Raw genomic sequence first — 24,335 nt, forward strand, 5'->3', positions numbered from 1 at the left:
TTTGCAAGCAGTACACTCGCAAGGACATGCTCTCAAAGGTTTTAGCAACCCAGTGCAGTACCTGGCAAGGATACCCTGTCCTACCTACATTGTTTGCATTGAATGCCAAGAGCCTGTGAAGACTAAAATGCACCAACAAATAATTTCAAATTGCAGTATCTAATTTCAGCATGGCTGCACTGGCTGGAAATATTGCAAACAATTAAATGAATTTACTAAATCATAAAGGCTCCTTTCACAAAATCCAAATCCTGGCCAATCATTTTTGCGGGACTTTGACAAATGTGTATTAACATGCAACTTATTTGAGCACTTAACTCCATGAAATCTGGGAGGTTCGATTGAAGATAAACTATGCAACCTAACTTCAATTTACTATGAGTGCACTGGCATTCTCCATCTCTTGGCTTTAACAAGAAGAGTGAATCTGCAATATGCTGATTTTCATAGCCCCAATATCCTTAGATCTGAAATAACATTCATTGTTCTGCAAACTGGCTAGTTCTGAACCATTGATCTCAATGAGAAGGCGCCTTCAGAAAGCACCATTATGAAATCTATAATGGCCATGTTTCCTGTTAAGTGAATTTCCACTTGAACTATATGAATGAATGATATATGTTTTTTCTTTTGAGCGCTTGTGCATGGGTGGTTTACCTTTGGATACACTTACTATTTTTGCATTTCTCCTAATGGAGGTCTTGAACAGCTGAAACCCTTCCTTTGGCGTGGGGTGGTTATATTAACCACGAAATTCCCCTATCGAAGGCTGGCCTTAAGGAGGTTGATTGGGGTTTGGAGCATTATGTTGGGTATTCTATGCTAAAATGTTTAAGCTAAAATGCCTTTGAAGTCTAATCCTTACTGACATTAGTATAATGAATTTTAAGAAAAATGAATTGACAAATATCAGGGGCAATGATAGCAACAACCACATGGAAACCAGAGACACCTGCAAACCGACTCCCACCACCCACATCATGAAGCTGCGCAGTGCCACACATTGCATGGCCATCTAGCACATACCTCTTTTGCCCTCCTGTTTGTCCGTTTCCCTCCTCCTGGTGATGGGGGAGCAAAAAAGCAGTACTGCTAACAAAATGCCAAGAGCAAAACATAGCTACATTTTTAAAAAAGCCAATGATCAAGAAAACCTTTCCCTGTAATATAACCTCTCCCTGGTTACCTATCCAACCAGCTATACCCTATGTCCTCCTCTTCCCTCTTTTGGTGCCAAGGAGTTTTGTTTGAAGTTTAGTCATCAATGCATAGACCGTAATTGGGGTGGCAGGGTGCATGCGGAGGACAACAGAAATGTACATAACAAAATGTTTATCTTACTTCAATTTATGTATTTCATGCAGTTCTTCAAAATATTTACAATTTAAAAACAACTTATAATGCTGAAATTCTGGTTAGATAACTGCAAAAAGTGTTAAATACAAAAACTGCGACTCTAAAATGCAGACTGTTTTTACTGCACGGTCGGCATTCTAGAGTATGCAGACGCCCATTACTGCACCCAAGTGGATTGGGAGTGTCCCCTGCTCTCCGTCCCAGTAATAGGTGTCGGGGCTTGCAGGAGTGTTCCCCCCCCCCTTACCATTACAGTGAGCGGAGGAACAGGAAAACCACAATCCCCAGTAGGTTTTTCTCATTTGCCACATAGTATGACGTAACGTATGATGAGTTTTTACTATAAAAATGTTTATGAAATGCTTTGCGAGAAGGATGTGCGACATCTGTTGTAACTCCCTGTTTTAGATAATTGATATTAAAACAGTAAACAAAACTTTGCCGTCTTCCTGGGTTGGTCTGATCCCATCCACCTGCATGACACGCTGCCTAAACGCCCATATGGTCACTTGGTAGTGGCAGGATGGTTCAGACCCATTGACCTGTTAGCTCTAGATTTGCGGACGAATGGACATCCACCGTCGCCTAGCCGGAAGATCGCTGGGTTTCCTGAAGCCTGATTTAAGGGGGTCTAGAAGTGATCGTCTCATTCCAATCAGAGTTCTTAGGTTACATATAAAGAGGTTTACATAAGGAGACTATTTAAATCCTGTGACAGGATATTGATTAGGGATGAGGAGAAAAAAGGTGATCACAGAGCATTTTTTAGTAAATCTGTAAAGTCGACTAGTTTGTATTTGTGTTCAGTTAAGGTGTTGAAAAGTGACATATGTTTTAAAGAAATTGAAACTAAGAAAAGGAGCTAAAGGCACTATCTAGGGAAGTGGTTGGTACCAATCCAGAGATGGACAGAGAATGGGAAAATATAAAGGCTCGAGTGGCGATTGTGGGAGCACGCTCATATTTGTTATTTCAAGAATATTGAAAGTGCTGAAAATATTTTATAAAACCTGCTAAGTATTGACAGTCAAGTGAGACTCGTCAAAATAGGAGAAACTCCTCTGATGCATTTATGTAAGACATTGCCAAAGCACATGCCCAAGCTCAAATAGTACGAAATGGGTGAAAGGCATTGCAGTTAACATGTTCATGTCATGGCCACAAGGGGGATCATTGTCAAAAGCTGCATTGCATAACATGGCCACATACTTGCACACTGCATACAAGGAGAAAACATTTGAGAAAGGATTAGCTATTTTAGAGCTTTGGAAAATGTACCAGGAAGAAAAGGAAGATCCACCACCTGAGGAGTGAATGCTTAATCAGTGTATGGAGAAAGGTGTTCAGTCCTCAGGTCCCCTTTCCCTTGTCTGAAGTAAAAGGCACTAGTACGGAAGAAGTAGGGTTGTATCCTTTAAAGGAACTGAAAGCAGCAACGGGGTATAGTAATCCGATATACGAACTACCTGCTTATAGCAGTGACAAGTCTAGGAGAGTAAGAGGAAAGAAGAGATCTTTAAGATCACACAAATCAAAGAAGAGAAGAGTGAGCGGTCGAACTGACAAATAGAAAGAGAAATTAAGAGATGGAAAGGGGAAAAGGTTAAAGCGGACGAGTTAACACTTGTGCGGAACAAATGGATGGGAGGACATATTACTTAAGTTAGATGGGAAAATCATTGAGGAAGTAAGGCATAGGGAAGATTAGGATGAACAAGGTAGAAAAGACAGAACGAGAGCAAAGATTGAAGTAAAGATGAGCAAAAAAGAAAGAGCAAGGAATGACAAGAACAGATGCATCAGGAGGAGCAAGAGAAAAAAACAGGAGCAAGCAGAGGAGCAATGAAAGTATGACAAGAGGCAGAGTAATAGAAAATAGGGATAGAAAAGAAAGGGAGAGGAGGAGGAAGCACAGAAATTAAGTGACAGAGGGATACAGAGAGAAGAGAAGGAAAGGAGAGCAGAAGTAAGGAGAGGAGTAAGAAGACAAGAAGAGGAAAGAATTAAAAGGGAGATAAGCAAACAAAGAGAATAAGATGAAGAGTTAGACCGAAGGATACAGCAGGACTTTGATATTAGCCTTGTTCGTAAGGAACAAGTAGAGCCAAGCCCAGCAATATGATGGGACAGAATAGAAGAGTTTCTTCTGTTAAAAGGGGCCCCTAGAGTAGCATTAGAAGAACATTTTGATATAGGATGTATTGGAGATGGGATCAATAAGACCTATCAAGAATTAAAGGAAGGTAGCAAATCTGGAACCCAAGGAAAGGGAGATCAGTCCCTAGTATTCCAATCATGAAGTGAAGAACATCCATTCAGCCTCGAGCACGAGGCCTTATCCTTAAGCAGACTGGACTTAGATAAGGGTGAAGGGGATGAGAGTCACACGAGTTGGGGATTAGACATGTCAGATTAAGAAAGACAATCCTTCCTTGGGGAAGAGGGAGTGCGTGTGCCCCTGATGAAAGCCTGTAGACAGACAAGGAATTAAGATAGTTCGATCTAGAGCAACCCAAGCATAGGACGCCAGATCCCATAGCATATCCAGAATGTTCCAGAGGACGATCGTATAGTGAGAAGAGACAATCACTGCCATATGTGAGCAGGTTAAGATTGCTACCAGCGAGGAGACTGACAGGGAAGATTGTCCTTGCCATGAATAGGCAGATGAGAACAGACTGCAGGTTATGGTTTACACAGTTTCCTTTATTGGAAAAAGGGGGAATGAGACCGCAGTTTATTCCATGGCCACAGATTGATAAAGATAATTTAAGGTGCAAACTCCAGAGTTTGACGTAGGGTGCTGGAAAATGGATATATGAGTTAGATAAAATGACAGGAGGAAACATGGTGGCTATAGGGGTCATTAAGGGTATCTTGGCAGCTATTCTTGGGGAAAGCGGATATATGGAGGAGAGCAGGTTATTCAAATGCGCCAGCACACAACAGCACACGGCAGAGCGCCATTCAATAATTGTAGAGCAGATGTTTGGAGGGCTCTCAGGGTGCAGTATCCCGACATCAGATATGGGTGCAATTGTGACACGTAAGATGAAGGAAGATGAAGACCCTCTTGCTTACATTCAGGATATTGAAGATCATTGGCAACTTGAAATGCGGGAACCGTGGGGAAAAACAGTGGCAGTATTTTACCACATTTTGTGTCAGGGATTATTATTATTTATTTGCATTGCGCACAAAGCCCAAAGGCAACTAGGCTTGGTTTATTGCTTAAGGATATGGTTACAGGTTTACAGGTCTTGAATGACATCAGCTTTGTTACATATTTACACAATTATACACAGCTTCATTACATATTTACACAATTATACACAAGTCTTGTATGACACGGATATCATTGCATATTTGCACATTATTACATTTCCTCATTGCAACATATAATTGGACATAGGGCAATTTAGCATTTGGTCTATCAGGCAATGTGGCTAATGAAGGGGGTTGGATCTAAAGAGTAGAGTTTTTCTAAATTACCAAAAGATGGTGTCATTTCTCAGTTGGGTAGGGAGGGCATTCCACAGTTTAGGTGCTGTTGCTGGGAAACTGGAACCTCTGGCTTTCTGTCTTCTGTACAGAGCGGGTTGGTCTATTGGAATGGGCTTTTCAGATGAGATTACTAAGGTATTTTGGTGCCTTGTTCACAATACATTTGTGAGTTATTGTCAGTATTTTAAATTTTATCCCATCATGGACAGGGATCCAGTGGATGCTCCTTCTGAAAGATGAGATGTCATGGTTTGAAATATTTAACAGCTCTTTTAGCGTTGTTGTGTACAGTTTGTAATTTTTGGATATTTCGAGTACTTGTTCCTGCAAAAAGTGAATTACAGTAATCGATCCTGGAGAGTATTAAGGCCCTGGCCAAGGAGATGAAGTTTTCTGAGGAGAGGAAAGGTCTACTCGCTCTTATCAGTTTGGCCGAGTTAGCTGCTGAGGAAACAACAGCATTGATCTGCCCATTTAAGGTGAGTGAGGAGTCGATATAAATCCCCAACAATTTTATTTTGTTGGCCACCGGGATGATATTGCCATCAATGATAAATTATTTGTAGAGATGGGGGAGGTTGCTAAGTTTAGTTTTGTTTCCGATGAGGATAAGCCCCGTCTTATCGTTATTGAGGCACAACTCATTGAGGGCCATCCAGGCCTGGATTGCGAGGTAGATTCTGTTTAGATTTTTGGAGTCTGCCTCATAACATCCAGGGATTGGAATTAGTATTTGGGTATCTGGATAGTTTTTATACGTGATGCCCATTTTATGAAGTTTGTGAAACAGGATCTTGGTAAATGCATTATATAGTGTGGGTGATCCACACAAACCTTGTGGAACACCACAGGTCGCAGTGACAGGAGAGGCTGCTGAATTGTCCGAGAAGACCCTCATGGTCCGATTAGATAGAAATTATTTAATCCACTTGATGGAATCTTGGGAGAATTGGGCAGCGGTCTCAAGGTGTTAGGATAAGATGTCATGATTGACCAAATCAAAGGCTGCTGAGAGATCTAGTAGAAGGAGGATGCACTGTTCACCTTCATCTTTGTATTGGTCCATTTGTGTTTTCAGGTTGAGTAGTGCTGTCTCAGTGCTATGGCCAGGTCTCAAGCCTGATTGTCTAAGGCCCAAGAGATGAATGTCTTCTAAGTATTTTTGGATCTGCAGTTAGGCTGCACGATCGATTATTTTAAGTAAAAAAGGTACTGTAGTGATGGGGCGGAATTTAGTAGGGATATTCGGGTCTAGTGCGGGTTTTTTAAGCAAGGGTAGAACCCAGGCTGTTTTTTAGATCTTTCGGGACTGTGTTAGTGGTGAATGAGTTACTAATGAGGCTAGTAACAAAAAGGTGCAAGTTCGACCGCACATTCTTTTAATAAGGTTGCAGGACATATATCGCCTTTGCATCTAGATGGTTTTAGACTGTTGATGATGTTGAGGGTATCTGAAGTAGTGAGTGGAGAGAATGTAAATTTGGTAACCTTGGGGGTGTCCCATGGAGAGAGTAGTTGGCGGGTTTGGTTAAGGCCAAGTTTAGATTTTTTGTGTTTTATTTTCCTTTGTCATAGTGAGATTTTGACAGCCAGGGCATTTTGAATATTGGAACATCACAGTTCATCTTTGACAGAGTGATCTGAAGTGGGTGCTGGTGATTCCAGTTCACGGAGAATGGTGAAGAGCTCTCTGATATTGGATATTCAAGATTCTCTGGTTGTAGACATCACTTTAGATTTGATAATTTCTTTCTTGTAGTTGTTAGCTAGAGTCTGGAATAAGCTTTTATTTGCTTGAGTTGGTGATTTTAGCCATTTGTTTTCAGCAGATCTTTTTAGCGCATGCAAGGCTTTAGTTCCCGGGTGAATCATGGGTTGAGATGAGCCAAGGGTTTGACTTTCTTTTTAGAGGGGCAACTTTTTTTTAATAGCTTCCGAGATAATTTCATTATATTGGCTGACCAGGATTGAGGGCTCCCTGTTCAGGAGTGTTGAGTCAAGTATCGGGGTGAGGAGTGGTAACATGTCTTGGGTGATATTTAAGTTTCTAGATAGAGCAGTATGTGTTAGTGGAGGTCGTTTCAGATTTTTGGTAGTAATGGTGGTGGTGAAGATGATATGATCCGACCACGGCGATTGGGTATTGAATTGGATGTTAGTGATGCAATTGGTGTCGGCTGGCCAGTCTAGCGTACGTCCTTTTTCGCAAGTAGGGCCAGAAATCCTTTGTGTGAATGCTTGGGCTTCCATAGTGTTGGCCAAGAGACCTGCATGAATGTCTAGTGGATCGTTCAAACCTAGAATGAATTCGCCCATGATAATCACTTTAGAGTGTGGTTTCATGTTGTGTGCCAAAAGTGTAGTGATGTCATCTTTAAAAGGTAGAGATAGCACCTGGGGGCCTGTAGACTATGTAACGTCTAAGTGTATAGGTGGGTGGGAGGGAGGGAAATGTTTAGGGTGATTACGTCACCTGTGGTGGACAGGGGTTCAGAGGAAATTCTTATGTTCAGTGCATTTTTAGCTACTAAGGCTACTCCTCCGCCTCTTGTGGTAGTTCTATCTTTTCTGTAGATAGTGTACTCATCTGGGATAGCTAGGGAAAGAAGAGGTCCTGAGGCTGCATGGGGCCATGTTTCCGTTACTGCTAGGAAATCTAGGCCAATAGATTTTATAGCGTCTGCGTAAGCCGTAATGGATCTACCATTAGTGAGAGTACCTTTTAATAAGGTCATATTAGTATTAGAAAACAGTGAGAAATCCAAGACTCAGCACCATTAAATATAAATATACTTAATATTAATGCAAAATCAAACAAACATATGCCCTCAACATTTTGATTACACGTGTTTCAGCTCGCCTGAGCCTTTTTCAAATCTGGGCCAAAAGTGACATGAAAAGTCCATACTACTTTTGTCAGGTAAGTAATAGGGTCAAATCCCCATATCCAATAATCCTATTTACGATCACACACTATCTTCAGCCGACGTGTGCCCCCCCTACCACCTATATGCTGAAAGCCTGAAATAGTGCCAATCTTGACACCAGCAGTTGCGACTACTCTGCATTGAGTCTTCGAGAAAAGGTATCCACTAAAGAAACCCTCTCAGATGTATTCCCGAAGAGATGACAATCTCTTGGAGGAGATCCCCAAAGGAATATGAAAATGAGAGAAAGAAGTTGGCGACGTCACAAGAAACGAGCGTGACACAGAAGACTGGCTGAATAGAATGTATGGACCTTATAGAAACTGATGACAAAGTAAGGGAGTAAACTTTCATGTGCGAAACGAAGATTGCACATATGAAGAGCACTGTAGAAAATGCAAGCCATTCAATAACTGTACAGGTGCAGCAACGCAAGCAGATCAAGTAATCTTAGAAGCTGGCTATACGTAGTGAATAGACTGCAGGCAGAGTCGCCATTATATAGAAGCTGGACATCGGTGTCACAATTTTAGTAAGTTCAACCCATGAATAGTATGGCTGAAAATTAGCTGGGAGAATGGAGAAGGGCGGTCTGGCCTGATGCCAAGACTGAAGGCAGCCAAGACTGGTTATCTATTCTTGAAGGCAGAGAACATGAGAAGCTGAATCATTCCTTATTAAAGGTGCAAAGAAAGGACACCATGAGTGCCAAGTTTATTAATTCAAGACAATTAAATGCTGCAAAATGGGCCGAATTGCGGTCTCCTGTCACGTGAGCCAAGGATGGAACGCAGCTCCAGAACTACGATAACCATGTGCCCACACTCCCTTATATTCCCAGAGAAGAAAATACATTGCAAGGCCAAGTTCAAAGACCATCTTCATTTCAGAAGGCATGGGTGATGAGATGTTGGGCTAATTAGGTGGGGAGGCAAAGTCATGTCCACCTCCTGACACCGGGTATGAGCTTACTTGCTTGCTGCTAGCGAACCAAATGTTCCAGAAGGGAACGAGCATGCCAACCAATTGTAGAGGGCCATATAACGAAGGACCTTATAGTTTGGGAGCCAATGATGTGCCGTGTTTCAAATCACTGTTGAAGATGACTTGCTCTAGGGGTGGGCATGAGTTGTCCACCTGACTGTAGAGACCCAATCACAACTGAACCCTTTATAGAAAGTATGTTTAGATGTTCCCCTTGAGCCATCCACAACCCCCATAGGTTTTTCTTATTTACCACATAGTATGATGTCATGCATGTTTTTATTAAATGCTTTGCGAGTACGTTGTGTGACGTCCGTTGTAACTTCATGTTTTAGACAATTGATAGCAAAACAGTAAAAGGACTTTGCCATCTTCCGGAGTTGGTTTGATTATTTGGTGTAAAGAGTTACTCTGCATCTCCTCTACTGCATGGCGCAGTACCCATTAAGGGCCCTAAACTCAGCGGCAACATGCGCCACCAGATTAAGCACAAACCAGTCTTCAAAGATCAAAGCTGAAAGACACCCTCGTGTTGTATGTGCTGCGTGGTGTAGTTGATCTAATGCTACTTTAAGTAGTCCCAGGGTCATAATTGGTTTCCCGGGGCTGTCCTGCTGCCAGATTGCATCATCCACAATTCTTTCTCCTCTGGTGGGGCTTGTCCCTACAATTCAATATGGCATATGGGCAGTGTATTAAAGCCTTCTTTCATTACCATGTTTCGTGTCGTTTGGCGCAAGTATCAAATTCAGAGATTTCAGAAAAATATGCAACTTTTACGTTTCTAAATCAGCCATTACCATGTAAAACTAAATCTATACCTTTAGTGTGTGCTGCACACTTCACCACGGTGATGGGAGTTGAGTGCATTTATGAGCCTGTCCAATAGAGGGGCATGTTGCACTGCGTGCATAAGAAGCCACACCTCTTCCAATGTGACAGGCCTGTTGACATCACATAGCCAGAGTCAGAATACAGCATTACAGACTCTTCCTCAAAGCGTTGAGTGCCAAAATGAGCACTACAAATTCTGCTGCTTGTGCGAGAAATGCAAAGACAATCTTGAGCTTGCCATGGTCTCAAAGTTGCCATTCAGTTTTGCTTTTACCACTTTGGCCCCTGTGTGCCTTTCACCTGTGCTTTGATGAACAGATGATGACCCTTCAATGAAGGACGCAACCACCCTCTCCCCAACCCAGCCATTTTCTATCATGTGCGGTATCCCATTATGAAATTTAGTATACTTGGTGCAATCGTGCACTAGTCTCCTTCTACTGGCTGTGTTATGAATCTTGCTGGATTCCCTATTCTGCAACCGATGATCTAGATCTCTGGATTTGATACAATCAGTTGATAACCAAAGGCTTTGTGTGGTTAGTGTGTTTTTAGGCTTTTCAAGGATGGCAAACAGGGCATGCTCGACATATATTGTTACTGTACAGCCCATTTTAATACTGGCAGACATTTCAAATGCAAAGCTGCTGCCAACAATATTTGTTCACAGAGATTATGACCTCATTACTGGACCTAGGATCCTGCTGTAAAATGCTAGTGGTTTGTGTCTTGGGGTAGTTCTTTGTGTGAGGTCTGATGTCACTACTACTCAATTTGAATGGGAAAATAGAAAGAAATCTGCACTGTAATTAGAGATCTCTAACATGGGTGCTGTGCATTGCCACTTTTAACTCAAAGGCTTCTATAATTTTAGCTGTCCAGGCTATGTCACTGTCATCCTTCTGTGCTACGAGTACTTTTAAGAGTGGTCTGACATATGGACTGTAGTCGAAGACCTATGCCCTGCATTAATTGCAATGGCCCAGAAGGTGTTGCATCTCTGCTCCGAGGGGTCTCTTTTCTTCCTTCTTGAAATATGAACTGACCCATATACACAGGACATCTTTCTGGCAATACTGTAATTTTTCCTGGTCTACTTTGTACTGCTTCTCTGCCAAGACTCATCAACTTTGAGTATTTTCTGCACTGTTGCTGTGTCTCACTGGACTCCAAAATGTTGTCTACATTTTGTATCACTATACTATCAAGGTTTACATTCCCTAGGTCCATCTGGAGTACTCAGTTAAAGATTGAGGTGGACTAACAGTGCCCATGAGGAAGCTGTGTATGTTTCCAATTGGTCCTGTGAAAGGAAAACAAAGTCAAGTCTTGAGACTCCTCATGAAGGTGGAATCGAAAAGAATGCATTACTTAAAATCAATATTGAGCTCTGGATGGGATGTTACACTATATTGTTGAAGCAGAGTTCCCATTGGTCCCAAACCATGCCACTATATTGTTTAGGGGTCATAAATCCCGAATAAGCCTCCATGATCCCCCCCCCCATTAATTTTTTCACTTGGTACACTGAAATGTTACATGGGGATTCTGATGGCACTAGTTGCACTAGAGCACAATTGGCATAAAAACCTTCAACTGCTTCGCTTGACATTGGGTACTGTCACACAGCAAAATACTAAATCTCTCACAGGACAAGACTGTGGTGTTGAGAGACAGGTACACACGAGACACTGCCTAACGATAGGTAGCACACAATGCAACTTCCATGCTTCTGAGCCTTTAAGCACCAATGATCGTACCTTCTGCGGCAAAGCCCTCGCAGGACACGGCTGCAGTGTTGAGTGACGCAGGTGCTTGGAGACAAATGGGTCAGAACACATTGAATAGTGCGAGCTTGCAGCGCTACTGTCGACCAGCAGAAACTGCGAGGTAGGAAGATGGTGGACGAAGGACATCTTTGCCCCTGCCATTAGGATCCGCCTGAACCCTGCCAAAAATGCAATTCTTGGTATGACTCTGACCTGGCCGCCCTGAAATGCAAGTGCAGAGCAGGTGAACGGAAATGTGTAGCGTCAAGCTCACCCTCTGACAAACTGGCTTGCCGCCTACTTCAAAGGCAATGTAGACTCTCCATCCATTCTAAAAAATGAAATAAAATGTGGGAAAAAAAGTCTATATTCAAGCCTGCATCCATGTGGCATCTAACACGGCCACACTTTTTTAAATCTGCAAGAAGCTGGCCGATCCTACTGCAGCATCTCACTCTACCACACCCACCAAGGCCATCTGCTGGGCCCTAGCCTTATTTCACAATTAAAACTTGGGACATCCTGTCATATGCTACCTCCCTCCAGACAAGTACGGTCTATGAAAGTCTCATCCAAACAGGGGTCTTCCTGCCCCTCCAGAACCATCAAGGACAACATGGACTCTCGCGCCAGCCTTGACCGATCTTTGCAACCACTCCTTTGCCACTGGAATCCAGACCCCCCCACACCCCCAGCACTCCCTTGTGCACCCCCTGCTCAAAAATCCTTCTGCTGACCCCTCCAACCCTGCAAACGATCACCCAATCTTTATTACTCCTTTCCTGGGAAAACTGAAGAAATTGTCCATCTCCCAGCTAACCCTTGACATGGTATATGTTGGTTGTCTCCATGACCATCAGTCTGGCTCCAGACCAGCCGGAGGCACAGAAACTGCTCTCCTGAACACCCGTGAAGATTTGCTCTCTAACCTGAACTCTACCTCTCCCTCTATCCTCATCCTCCTCTACCTTTCTTCTGCTTTTGACATGTGAACCACAGCATGCTGATTACCAGTCTCCGAGATACCCTGCATATCACAGATCAGGCTCTGGGGTGGCTATCCTCTTTCCTCTTGGGCCCACCTTCCCAGTTTGAAATTGGATCCTTCCTCTCCCTCCATCACACTCAACATGTGGTGTTACCCAGGGATCTATCCTCTGAACTCTACCTTTTCCTCTAACTTTCAGTGTTATGTGAATGACACGCTCTCTTTCAGGCTACCCTCGGCCGCCTCCTCATCCCAGACTGTCTTTCCACTATTCAGGCATGGGGCACCTCTAAGGATCTCTGCCTTAATGCCAGTAATGCAGAGATACTTCTCATTGGGACCCCTGCTCCTGCTTATCCCCTTACACTCTGGCGGGCCTCCCTTGGCCCTGTGCCCTCACCCTCTTGTGAGGTAAAAAAAAACCTTGGGGTCATCTTCGACTCCATTTTCTTCTTCTCCTCTCCACACGTCACGGACATTTCCGAAAAGTCCCATTTCCAACTACACCTCCTCAAAGGTATTCTACCTTTTCTCACCTTCACTCAGAAGCTCACTGTCTCCAGAGCCCTGATTCTTTCTAGGCTCGACTATTGCAACAGCCTCTTTCTCAATCGACCCTACTCTAACCTCTGCCCTCTGCAGCTCATCCAAAACAGGACCGCACGACTTATTCTTGGCCTCAAGCCTAGGGACCACATCTCTCCGGCTCTGAAATCCCTCCACTGGTTCCTGGTGGCTACAAGGATCACGTTAAAGACCCTCTGCATCATCCAAAAGGCCTTCTGGGGCCGGGCCTGTACCATCTCCAACTCTTCCCAAGTACCTTCATTCCAGAGCCCTCCGCTCATCTACTTCCAATTCTATGAGGGTGAGTCGCTTCTCCAAGCACAGACTGGTTGGTAGATCTCTTTCCTCTGCAGGTGCCTCCCTCTGGAATGGCCTCCCAACCACTCTCCACCTTGAGCTGGATCTCCTTAAGTTCCGGAAGCTCCACAAGACCCTTCTTTTCTCCTCTTCCTGCTCTCTGCCTCTGCCCAGCAAACCTTCCCCACCTCCTTTTCTCTGCCTTCCCTCTGCTATTATTCCCTTCCTCATACTCAGTTACGTGACTGGCTGCCTGGTGCTCCTCTGAGTCATGTAGGACACCTGCCCCCCCTCTGCCCAATCCCTTGCAGTTGTCTTTGCCACCCCCTGCACTGCCACCTGCCCTTCCGGGTCATATTACCCTTGGAGGTCGTAATGAGGCCCAGTATGTTTTTTAACAATGACATTCTCTGTGGCACTTGTCTGTTCTCAATTATTAGCTGATAGGCAAGGCTTATGTTAAACACTACCTTGTCATCTGAGTCATCAGTAAACAGATCTTCATCTGTTACATCAGTCATTGTCCTTCATCAAGAGCCATCACTGTCCTCCAATTTATTCCCTCCTCACCAATACCATGATGAATCACACGGTCTTCTCTCACTATTACTTGCCCTTTTTCCTCATCCATTGTTACTTCTGGTCGGACCAAAAACACTGGGTAGTTGCAACAGCGTTCCCCTCATCCTGGGAAGCCATGCTAGCAATATGTGTACTCTCTAAAGGAATATTTCTGGGTCTAATGGCATGCCCCTTTGTGCTTTCTGGCCATAAAATGTGAATATAGATTATTGTGCATTTGCAGTCTGCTCATCAAATCTCTCCCCAGTATGTTGACTGGTGTTTTACGGGAGCACAATAGTGGCATGGAAAGGTCATGTTCTCCTACAGTAATAGGAAAGTCGGCAGTAAAAGGAACCGTTCTTGTCACCCCAGAAAAACCATGTGCATTCATGGCAATGCCCGACATTGGGTACTTCCCCTCCCTAACACAGGACCTTGTTGCCCCTGTATCAACAAGGAAGGAAAATGTTACATCACCTATGGTTACCCCGACTCTCAGTTCCTCTTGCGGGTCCAGTCTTTCTGTGGAATGTCCTATTGTTGATATAAATTCATCTCTGTACCAGTGAAAGGATTCCCTCCCACCATGGTCACACCCTATTCTGGGTGTAGGAGTCTGGGGCACTGCATTTGAATTGCACAATGTCATTGCATTCTGTTGTACAGGTACTTGTGGTTGCATCAGTATTTGCTGTGTCTGCATTGGCCTTCCCTATTGTGCAGGCTGCATTTGCGATGCTTGTGTTTGATACTGTGTGTGATCTTGGGCATAATTTTCAGGTGGGTCTGTGCTATACAGTGGAGGATATGATGTTCCCTCCTTGGATCTTGACAATTCTGCTGCATCCCTCGCCTGCTTCTACACACTCAGGAAATGCATCCCATTTTCCCACAGGTCTAGCACTGTTGAGGCTGTCTAGGTTGTAGCACATTGAATCCTCAACCCTGTGGAGCCTGAATTCTGAACCCTCTGCTTCCGAGTGCACCGCCTCTCCCTCGCCAGAAATGATTCTATTCTCTTCCTACAAATGTTCCTCCAGCCATTGGCTGTACCTGCTGTGCCTCTTGTGTAAGCACCACCTCCCCGCTGGTTAACGCTGCTTCCTTTGAAAACCATGATAACTTTTTCTGGACTAGTTTTGCTTCCTCCAGCTTTCTTTCTTCAAGTTTATTTCAGGCTTTCTCTTCTTTCAACCGACAATGGTGAACTATAGCTAACAATCTCTGGCCATGGATTTGCTTCCATTCCCAGTATTTTTCAATTGTCAGGGGCTGCCTGAAGCAATGCAGAGACAATGTGAAAAAATAGACATTTTAATCCCACAGTTCTCACATTTTGAGGCAACATTTCTCTTGAATCGTCATGCATTTTGCATGTTATAATCACACTAATGTCTGACAAATCGGGATATTGTACTCCTAAATGCTCTACGTAGATTGGCGCTACAATTGTTAAAAGGTGCTCCATCATGAGTGTTTTGTCCCATCACTCCTGAATAACCAGCTTGTTTCCAAATGCCATCTGCTCTCTCCCTTATGATGGCAGCAGGCAAGCTTTTTATGTCACCCACCACTAACATAATTCCCACCGTCATTCTTTCTAAATCCACTTGGCCGCTCCCGATGTCAATGTTGGTGTTTTACAGATTAAATTATTTGTATCCATCTATGGCCATGGAATATACTTCAGCCACCCTTCCCCCTTTTCTTACAATGGGAATTGTGTAATTTCTATATTTTGTCCACCCACAGTTAGTCCTCATGTTTTAGGCGTCATATTGGTAAAATTAATTTTCTTCTGTCCCGGTAAATTTTTCAACCCATTTATACAAGGTGTTCTTTCTTCTAGGCTTCTTGATCGCATTTTGGGGAGCCTGCAGCTTTTAACCTTCTCCGGCATCCATTCTGATTCTTCCAAACCCAACCACGTTCTCGCTTCCCCTGTTTTTAAACCTGTAGAAAGGGCTTGTGCAGCCTCCTCCTCTTCTTCATCTTCCTCTTTCCTCATCCATAAGCACTGTGGCACAATTTTCATCATTTTCTTCATCTTCTCTTTCCTCAAAATCTAGTCTCTTCAGGGCAATCGTCCTATACAATCCACTCATCACTTCTTCAAATGCAGTCCCTTCCCCCCCCCTCTGTGCCGTTCCCCCTATAATCTGGTTTACGCTATGGGCACCACTGTCCCTCCTGCTTCTGTACAAATTACCAACCCTCCTTTAGATGACTGCTCCCACACTTCCATCTGCCCAGGAAGACCTTTTGGGTATTTTACCCAGGTTCCTTACAAAGTCTTTGTAAACTCCTCTCCCTTTCTCTCCGCTCCTTGTCTCTCTTTCTCTCTCTTGCAGCAGGCACCCTTTAACAATCCCATCAATTTATTTGTGTTGCCTTACTCTGCTTATCTCCCTGTCTCTCTCTTCCTCCTTTTTCCTCTCTGTACATCCTTGTCTCCTTTTCTCTTTCTTCTTCCCATATCTTCTCTCCATTTCCTTCTCTTCATTTCTTCTCTCAATTTCCTTTTCTTCCTCCTCCCTTCTGTTCTGAATCTCACGTCTTTTCCTTCTTTTCATCTTCATACTTGCTTTCCCATTCTTTTCTTCTCATTCTCTTCTTGCTTCCTTCTCCTGTGTTTCTCCAATTTCCCTTTCACTTTCCTTATAATTATCCCTGTTTCCTCTGTCTAATTTAAGCAATATTTGTCCTCCTACCCATTCATTCAGGGCAATCACTGTCCCTTACCTATTGCCCAGCCTGTGTCTCTGCCTCTGGATCTCCTCCTCAGCCTCTCAATTTTGCCTGCAGCTCACAGCGCTCCTACTCATTGTGTGCAGACCCTGAATTTTGTTTATTTTTGCTCCATTTAAAATGTCTTTGCTGCTGTAATCAGTGGGTGCATATGCGGGGTTAGTTTATCCTGCCGCTGCTTTTAATTCCTGCACTGGGTATAATCCCTGTATTTCGGAAAACTGATTGATGCCCTTCGGAGGAAGCAAAGTCGAGGCCGCTGTGCCCTCCCCTTCATGCTGATTAAGCATCCACTATCGGGGGAGGCTCTTCTATCTCATCACCATACATCTTCCACAGTCGTAGAATAGCTAACTGTTTTTCTAACTTCTGTACCTTCCTGTGGCCAAGGCATCAACATCTTGCCTGCTGTGCCTTTCACCCACTGCGCATGGTACTTCACAATTTTGTCTTTATACCTGGGTAATGCTTTACATAAATTCCTAAGGAGAGTGCCTCCCATGATGGCACATCACACTTTAGATTGCTGATACTTGCCAAACCTCTATTCCAATTCCGCTCACTCCTTATACAACCCTCATTTACTCTCTCCCTCCAACAATATGTCCCTTTCTTTCCACCCTTAAACTTCATCTCCCAACGCCACCTTCGTTACAACTACTTGGACAAGCACCTTCAATGCCACCAATGCTACAGACTCTTTTGGTCCAAACTACAACTTCACATTCTCCACAATATACAACAGTATACACAACCCTCCCCTTTTCAAAAAATTTAAACACTTTACACCCTACCACTGGTGCCAGCACACTCTTCCATGACCTTGTTTCAGGGAATCTTGCCAATACCTTGTGCAAGGTTTAGTGCACCATCTTCTGCAACCTTGGTGCAGGAATTTCATTATACTCAATCTTTTATCATGTCACACTTCCAATATACAAACAATTCCCTCCCCCATTTTGTCAGGCCGATCTACACTTACATCTGTGGATTGGCTGACTTCCGCTATCGAACCTCCCAATCTGCCTTCTGCCCTACAGGGTGCCCTGCAGGGATTGGACAGGATTTTCACCAAGGGGGCTCCTGCCTACCTCAGTTCCTATGTGATTCACCGGTCTCCACAGGTAACCTCGTAGTCTTCAGGACACAGCAGGGACGTCTGGTGCCTTGGTCAACCACACCACCCGCTACCATATGCAATAATGGTCTGGAAAACCGCAGTTTAAGCAGAAATGGTTGACCAGGAAATCCCAGACTCAATAGCGTAAATAGGCACGGTAAATGGCAAACCCAGCAGGGACAACATTTAAGAAAAAGTGTCTTAGCGCTCTCAGCTCTTAGAGCATGACGATGGTTTAAAAACAGAAAGTCCTTATTTATGTCACAATCTTGGTTACAAAAACCCACACGGGTATGGGGATTGGTTAAGGGAATTGGGTACATATGGAGATATAGGGGTTAGTCTTAATTGGCTATTGCATATCTGATGGCTCCACCAGAGAACACCTAAATAGATAATAAATGATAGATGTCATTTTTAAAACAGTTAAGTGGCTAGTGCAACATATATTGGGTGGCATAATATTAAGAGTTTCCATTGGTTGGCACCTTACTAACCAACCTTGAATAGCTGACCGGTTAACACATGAGCCAAGAATGGGAGTAGGGGGGGGGGGAAGCAGGCCCGCGGGCTGCTTTTATTCAATTAAGGAGGATACCATCCCTTATTCCTAGGCCATGAGCCAGAGTAACCCCTTTGCAGATGGCCTTGTATGGCGTAATATGCGGGGAGTCAATGCAGGTGTTTGTGTCTGGGGTTAATGAAGACTGTTCTTGTCTTATGGCTCACGTGTGAGGACTAGGTTGATTATTTCACCCTGTATTTAACCAATATAAATGCAGGTCTTTATTTTTCTAACGGCTAGGGACTGGTTGATCCACTCCTTGTATAGTTTTAGCTTATAATTCGTTAACACCTAGCAATTCAAAGATCAGGTGTTCTTCAAGTAACCTAAGAGACATATGTCTCGTGCCCAGGGAATTCGCATGTTCTCTTCTGAACCATCCAAATCCTTTAATCTTTCAATAACCTTGGAAAGGGTCGTGCAGCTACTGCCTGCCCCTGCCCAAATCTGCATTTCAGTAATTTCATCAGTTTAAGTTTTCACGAAGGCTCAAGGTTTTCCATTCATTTCAATGTGTGCTGCGATTTCCATTTTAGAAAAGATGGCCACCCATTACTGTTGTATTACTATGTTAGCAAACTATATACATAGATCGTTTGTGTTGCATTTCAGCACACACATTGCTTATGCCATGTTCTTTGTGTCTATATGGTTGCAAGAAATATTCTTAGTGTATAAATGCGTAATTGACCTAGAGCCTTTTCTTCGTGTTCTGTGCATGCCATGACTAATGGATGCGTGTATGTTTCTATTGTAAATTCAGTCAGTCTCATAATCTTTAGCTCACATTGGTTTCACCATTGCTGCACATCTTGGCATGGGTGATACAGCTCCCTCAGTGAATAGCATTTATACCCTTTACGATATTGGGGCCGGTTGAGGGACAGTTGACATGAATGATGTATTCCACTGTCTCTCGACAATGGGGAGTATAAACAGCATGGATCGGCTCCTCATTCAAGTCCACCACACAGTTATCCATGACTGGAATGAAGATATTCAAACTTACCTGATGGCTCGATGCGGGCACATGCTGTCCCCAATGTTTCAGCATGATCTTCGTAACCATTTTTACAATGGCAAGCATATGTGCCCATTTCATTGAAACAGTCTGCCTGTTCATCACACACTTGGAATTCTGACTCGCATTCATTTATATCTGTAACAAGGAGAAAAGGTTTCCTATAAATCAAGTAGATAGAAAATGTATATTGCCCACAAACACATTGTTACTAGTGGTTTTGTAGCATCACTTTACAATGAACACAGAGAGATCAAGGGTATGAGGCACTTCTGCCATCACTTTCTGGGTGAGATTTTCAACTTGACCAGCCGTCAGATGGTGAAAATCGTTCAGAATAATGCCTTGATATAATAGCAACAATGAGCCTACTAATACACTTGTTTATATTCCACTTGCTCCTACAGTCTTTCAGCTTCATAGAGCTAACTGCTGCTCTGGTCCACTGAGGATCTGCAATTGCAAAATCCCAGATGCAGACATCTCTAGGAGGGTACTACTTCTGGTCACGTGCCCGATCCTCTGGCATAGATCGCCACCTCCAGCGCTCAGGGGAAACTCTGTTAAAGAAGAGCTAGGTCACTACATGGCAATTCCCATGTAAACCTGTAAACCTATCTGGTTCTGTGGTTGGCCAAAAGTTCAGATAATTTGGGCTGTACAAAAACTCAATCAATATCAAGGGATATTACCTTGCATAACAGTACTCTTCAAATTCACACCGATACAGGATATTGACTGATGGCCAGTAAGTTGTACAGTTTTCTGCAGCAGGTGCATCATACCACTGAGCTATGATGCCTGAAAATGGGAGTAACAAAACGTTGAGGGTAGGAAAAGGTTATTTACGGAATGAAGGATCATTTAGATGGGGTGGGCAGTAATGGTTCATATATTCAACTACCTTGCAAGCACCTGGTAAAATAAATCAGTTTCTTGTACACTGTCAAATATAGGAGACAGAGAATAGTCCTTTATTATGTTAAGTGCTTAATTATCACATCAAACCTACAGGGTTTGTATGCCTACATCCAACAAGGTCTGCACAAGTGACCATCTGATCATCCATAACCAAAATAGTCAAAAGAAATGCGCTCCAGGCATAGGCGATCATGACAGAAGACCATTGCACTAGCCTGACCATTATGGAAGTTGCGTATTCCATTAGACTTGGTTACCAAGTGACTTACAACTTGAACGATCAAAAGGAGGTCAAGGAACTGCAGAGAGTTTAGTGAAAAAGCACAGCATGTTCTAATTCGAAAGCATAATTACTGTTAGCCAATGAGGTTCAGACATGGGAGAAATGGGTCAGCCAAAAAACCTCTTGCAGAAGGTGGACAAGATTGGATATTCTCAGAAATCTGTTGAATATGCCGAACAGCCTGCCAAGAAAGATTCAGACCACAAAATACAACGTGGTTTCAGTGAATGATGCACCTCTTGTTTGGGGGAACATGGTCAAAAATCCACTTTATCATTTTTTAAAGATCAAGCAGAAGTAACAAGTGTTTGATCCAAAAGATATTGGACTATCCTGGATGACACCAAGGTTCTTAACATACAAAGTGCCTGGCCCTAGAAAATACACCAGTCATAATTCAAGTCTATTTTAGAGGGCTTCATTTTAATCCAGATGAAAATCGGCCACCCCCACCCAAATAAATGTAATCCGGTCTCTTTTGTCGGGAGAAGTATAAAAAGGTGAACCCAAATGAGTAATCAGGCTGTCTTGGAGAAAAAATAGGTGACTGGTAGGAGCAGGAATGGAGAAGCAAACTAGATGCAAACCTGGGAAAGTAACCATCTGGTGTCTCTGACAAAAGGATCAAGTCAAAACATTAGCCGCTACTTCTGCATAGTATTCCCGCCTAAAAAAACATCTTCTACACCCATTTCTTTTACATTTGTTTCATCAGCTATTTACTTCTTCGTGCATTTACTATTTCTTACCTTTACTTCGTCTTAAACTTCACATTTTAAAGGTGGCAATGGATAGGGTAAGGTTAGTTGTAAGGTTTGGGCTGAGGTATAGGGGGTAGAATGTGAGTAACAACCCTGTAAAGACAGTGAACATTAGACGAAGTCAAAGACAGAAGTAGTAATGGTATGAAGTGGTAAAGGTGCCAAACGTGAATGCAGAAGAAATAAAGACTTGCATCCCTTCTGCATATAGACAGATCTGGACAAATTCTGTACCCCGCTTCCTCTGTGGGATTTTGCTTGGTAGGGTTAAAAATGGTGGAAAGATTTGGAGTCCCCAGATTTTCATGGTTGTAAGCTTCAAGAGCGAGCTGGCAATGGCAGCCGTCATATGGGATCAATGATATTTTGGGATTGAACCATCCAATTGGGGATGCTTTTTTCAACACGTTATCAGCATTGAAGCGATAGATCAGTGCAGATTCACAAACAATGACAATGCCTTATATTAAAGGAAGGTTTTCCACACTGCTCCCATCCGCCCCCACAAAGACTTCTCCAAGATGGATCACAATCACATACTGGAGCAAGCAAGCAGGGTATTTATTGCTTTTCAGTTAAGGTCTGCATCAGGATAGTTTGCAGGGTGTGGAAAGCAAGGGGAGGCCCTAGCCATACCAAGTCCCACATCAAAGCTTGGGCAGAGTTTTCAGTCAATACTCATACCAGCTGCTGTGTTCCCTTAGGACAGAGGGTAGAAGGGCAGGCCAAGGCACTAACAAACGACACTCCTGCGACAGAAGGTGGTAGTCTGGAGCGGGTTCTAATTTGAGATGTTAAACATGGAGACAGCTGGCAATGAACAGAAGGAGTTAGAGCTGGGGCAAGTGATAAGGCAGACCCTGGTTCGAGGTGTTCCAAGGAGGTGGTGAGAGAAGTTACAGGGGAGCTAAAAAAAGTTGCTGCGGTAAGGAGAAGGTAAGAGACTGAAAAGGAGAAATTGATAAGTGGTTAACGAGGAGCAGCGAGGTGCAGCTGAGGGGGAGGAGCTAGAAATAACTGAAGTGGAGAACAGAGAAGAGCAGAGAGTGAGGGGTTACGGTGGGAGGAGGAACTAGCACACAGCATATCAGCAAGGAATGTGCAATGGATGTCAGTAGAAAGTGAGATGGCTAGAGAGGGTTTAGGAACAGGTCCCCTATGTACAAGCTTATTGCACGGCAAAGCACCTACAGACTTGGTACCTGAAAGAGGAAGGTAGCCTAGCAAGGCAGCCACAGATGGCATAGGTGGCACATCCTTCTACGGCTCCAGCCTCTGTAAGGCCAGCTCCAGCGTGACATTCCCTACAGATTAGGCTCGAAAGCCAGGAGGAGGATGCCTTCCCATTGTCCCATACCTGAATAAGATCAGCATGAAAGCTAGGAATTCTAAAGACTGACACTTTGTCTTTCAGCAGACTGGCAGGGAGTAAGAATGGACGAGGAAATTTGGGAGACATTTTATTTGGAGTTGTGTGCATTTTGCTTGGATCAACTTGCGCCTATTCACTCATCCGTTTCAATGTGTTTAAATTGTCAGGAAAAACCAGACATACACTTCACAAGGTCTGAGGAATGTGTTCTTTGAACTTTCCTGGAGAGACACCGATTGTTGAATTGACCTCAAGAACTTCCATGACTGTTCTGAGCCCAGATTATCTAAGACTATGCACAGTGGTGATCAAGAGGGAATTGGTTTGGTTTTCTCCTTAAAGGCAGCCTAATAACTGTTACAAATGATCTTTTGGTGGCCAATTCATGTTTGAACTCACTGTCCTTCATGACCGGGGATAGAACTAGGTTTGCTACCTTTGGTATTTAGAAAAAAGAGGGGGTGAGGCCCGCACTCTAGTTCCCAGCTTTGTGTACCTTCTGCAATTCAGTTGCTCTTCTCCTCCCAGCGCTTTCATGCCTCTTGCAATCTTCAGGGAGGCAGTCTGTTCAGGTGTTGCTGATTCATACCAATTTTGGCCTCAGGGAATTCTGGTAGCTGTAGTCAATGCTGGTAGCCAGGAACCAACTCCCCTCCAATTGCACAATATAAATCCCATGGTGGGGGCAGGGGGGGGCAGCATTATGGCTCTCCTAAGTGGGGCATGGGTGACCCCGGTGCTGCACCTTTGGTAGCCAGATACGATTTGTGTGCCATATTGTTTTTTTGAGTGAAAGGGGTGAGCTTAGGGGGGTGATGAGTTTGGCAGCATGGAATATTGATCAAAAAATTGTCATACCATAGGGCACTACAGACATTCGCATGAGAGCTTGTGCAAGAAAGTAAGGTAAAAAAGGTATGCCCTCGCCAGTGGGCAGCATCATTATCAACTGTCGGGACTCTGCAATAAAGGTAGTCTAGTATTGATTGCACCAAGATAGTATTATGGTCCTCTGCCCAGACCCACCACTATTATAGGATTAAAATTTAGGGCTTATATTGGTACAAGGTTGTTCTCGAATCACTCCATAGTTTCAGCAGAGTTGAGCATTAGTAGGGACTGCTCAACGCCGAGACATGAATGGAAGCTTTATGATCCGTTTCCTCAAGATCCGGTTCTTCATACAAAAAGAGTATTCGCCATCGGCATTATTTGTTTCATAATGATATTGGGGGGACCCCGGCCAGGGTGCTATAGGATGCTATGGAGGCAGTTAAAATGGGGAATTTAACAGCCGGTCTGCGGCCTACTTTAGATGTAAAAAGCAGGATGGGGAGCACCTGGAAGCTATGGTTTGCTTTCGGGAAAAGGCCCAGTCAAAATCTCAAAAAGACTACAGGGAATGGAGGCTGGCTAGATCTAGTTTAGAGGCATTGATGGTGACTGACATTGCCATGTCCTTACTGCCCAGGAAGAAGTATTACAATGCACATGGCAATAAGGCCAATAAGTTGTTTCCGTATACATTGAGGAAGCTGAGATCCAGTAACCACGTTGCGGGCATAAGGGACTCCTCTGGAATTTTACAGTTCACAGATGAAGGGAAACTCTAGGTGTTTTTGGCAATCCATGAGCGCATGATGGCCTCCGAAAATCTGGACCCATGGAGCAGGATTCTTATCTAGATTCTGCTTCCCATGCTTTCCCAAATGCTCCATGACTAGTTGGAGCTCCCTAGTATGGTGGAGGAGATT

The 24,335-nt window shown here is 43.7% G+C and overlaps 1 protein-coding gene across 1 annotated transcript in view; it reads right to left on the minus strand.

Annotated features, from left to right (window-relative positions):
* LOC138467899 (uncharacterized) overlaps positions 1-24,335 on the minus strand; it is a 216,818-nt gene that overhangs the window by 15,924 nt on the left and 176,559 nt on the right. The window contains exon 8 of the mRNA XM_069608216.1: positions 19,233-19,382. Within this exon, the coding sequence (XP_069464317.1) occupies positions 19,233-19,382 (150 nt within the window). The remainder of the gene's footprint in view (positions 1-19,232; positions 19,383-24,335) is intronic.

Source organism: Ambystoma mexicanum, chromosome 4q, assembly GCF_040938575.1.
Source record: "Ambystoma mexicanum isolate Mex_15411 chromosome 4q, UKY_AmexF1_1, whole genome shotgun sequence".
Lineage (NCBI taxonomy): Eukaryota > Metazoa > Chordata > Amphibia > Caudata > Ambystomatidae > Ambystoma > Ambystoma mexicanum.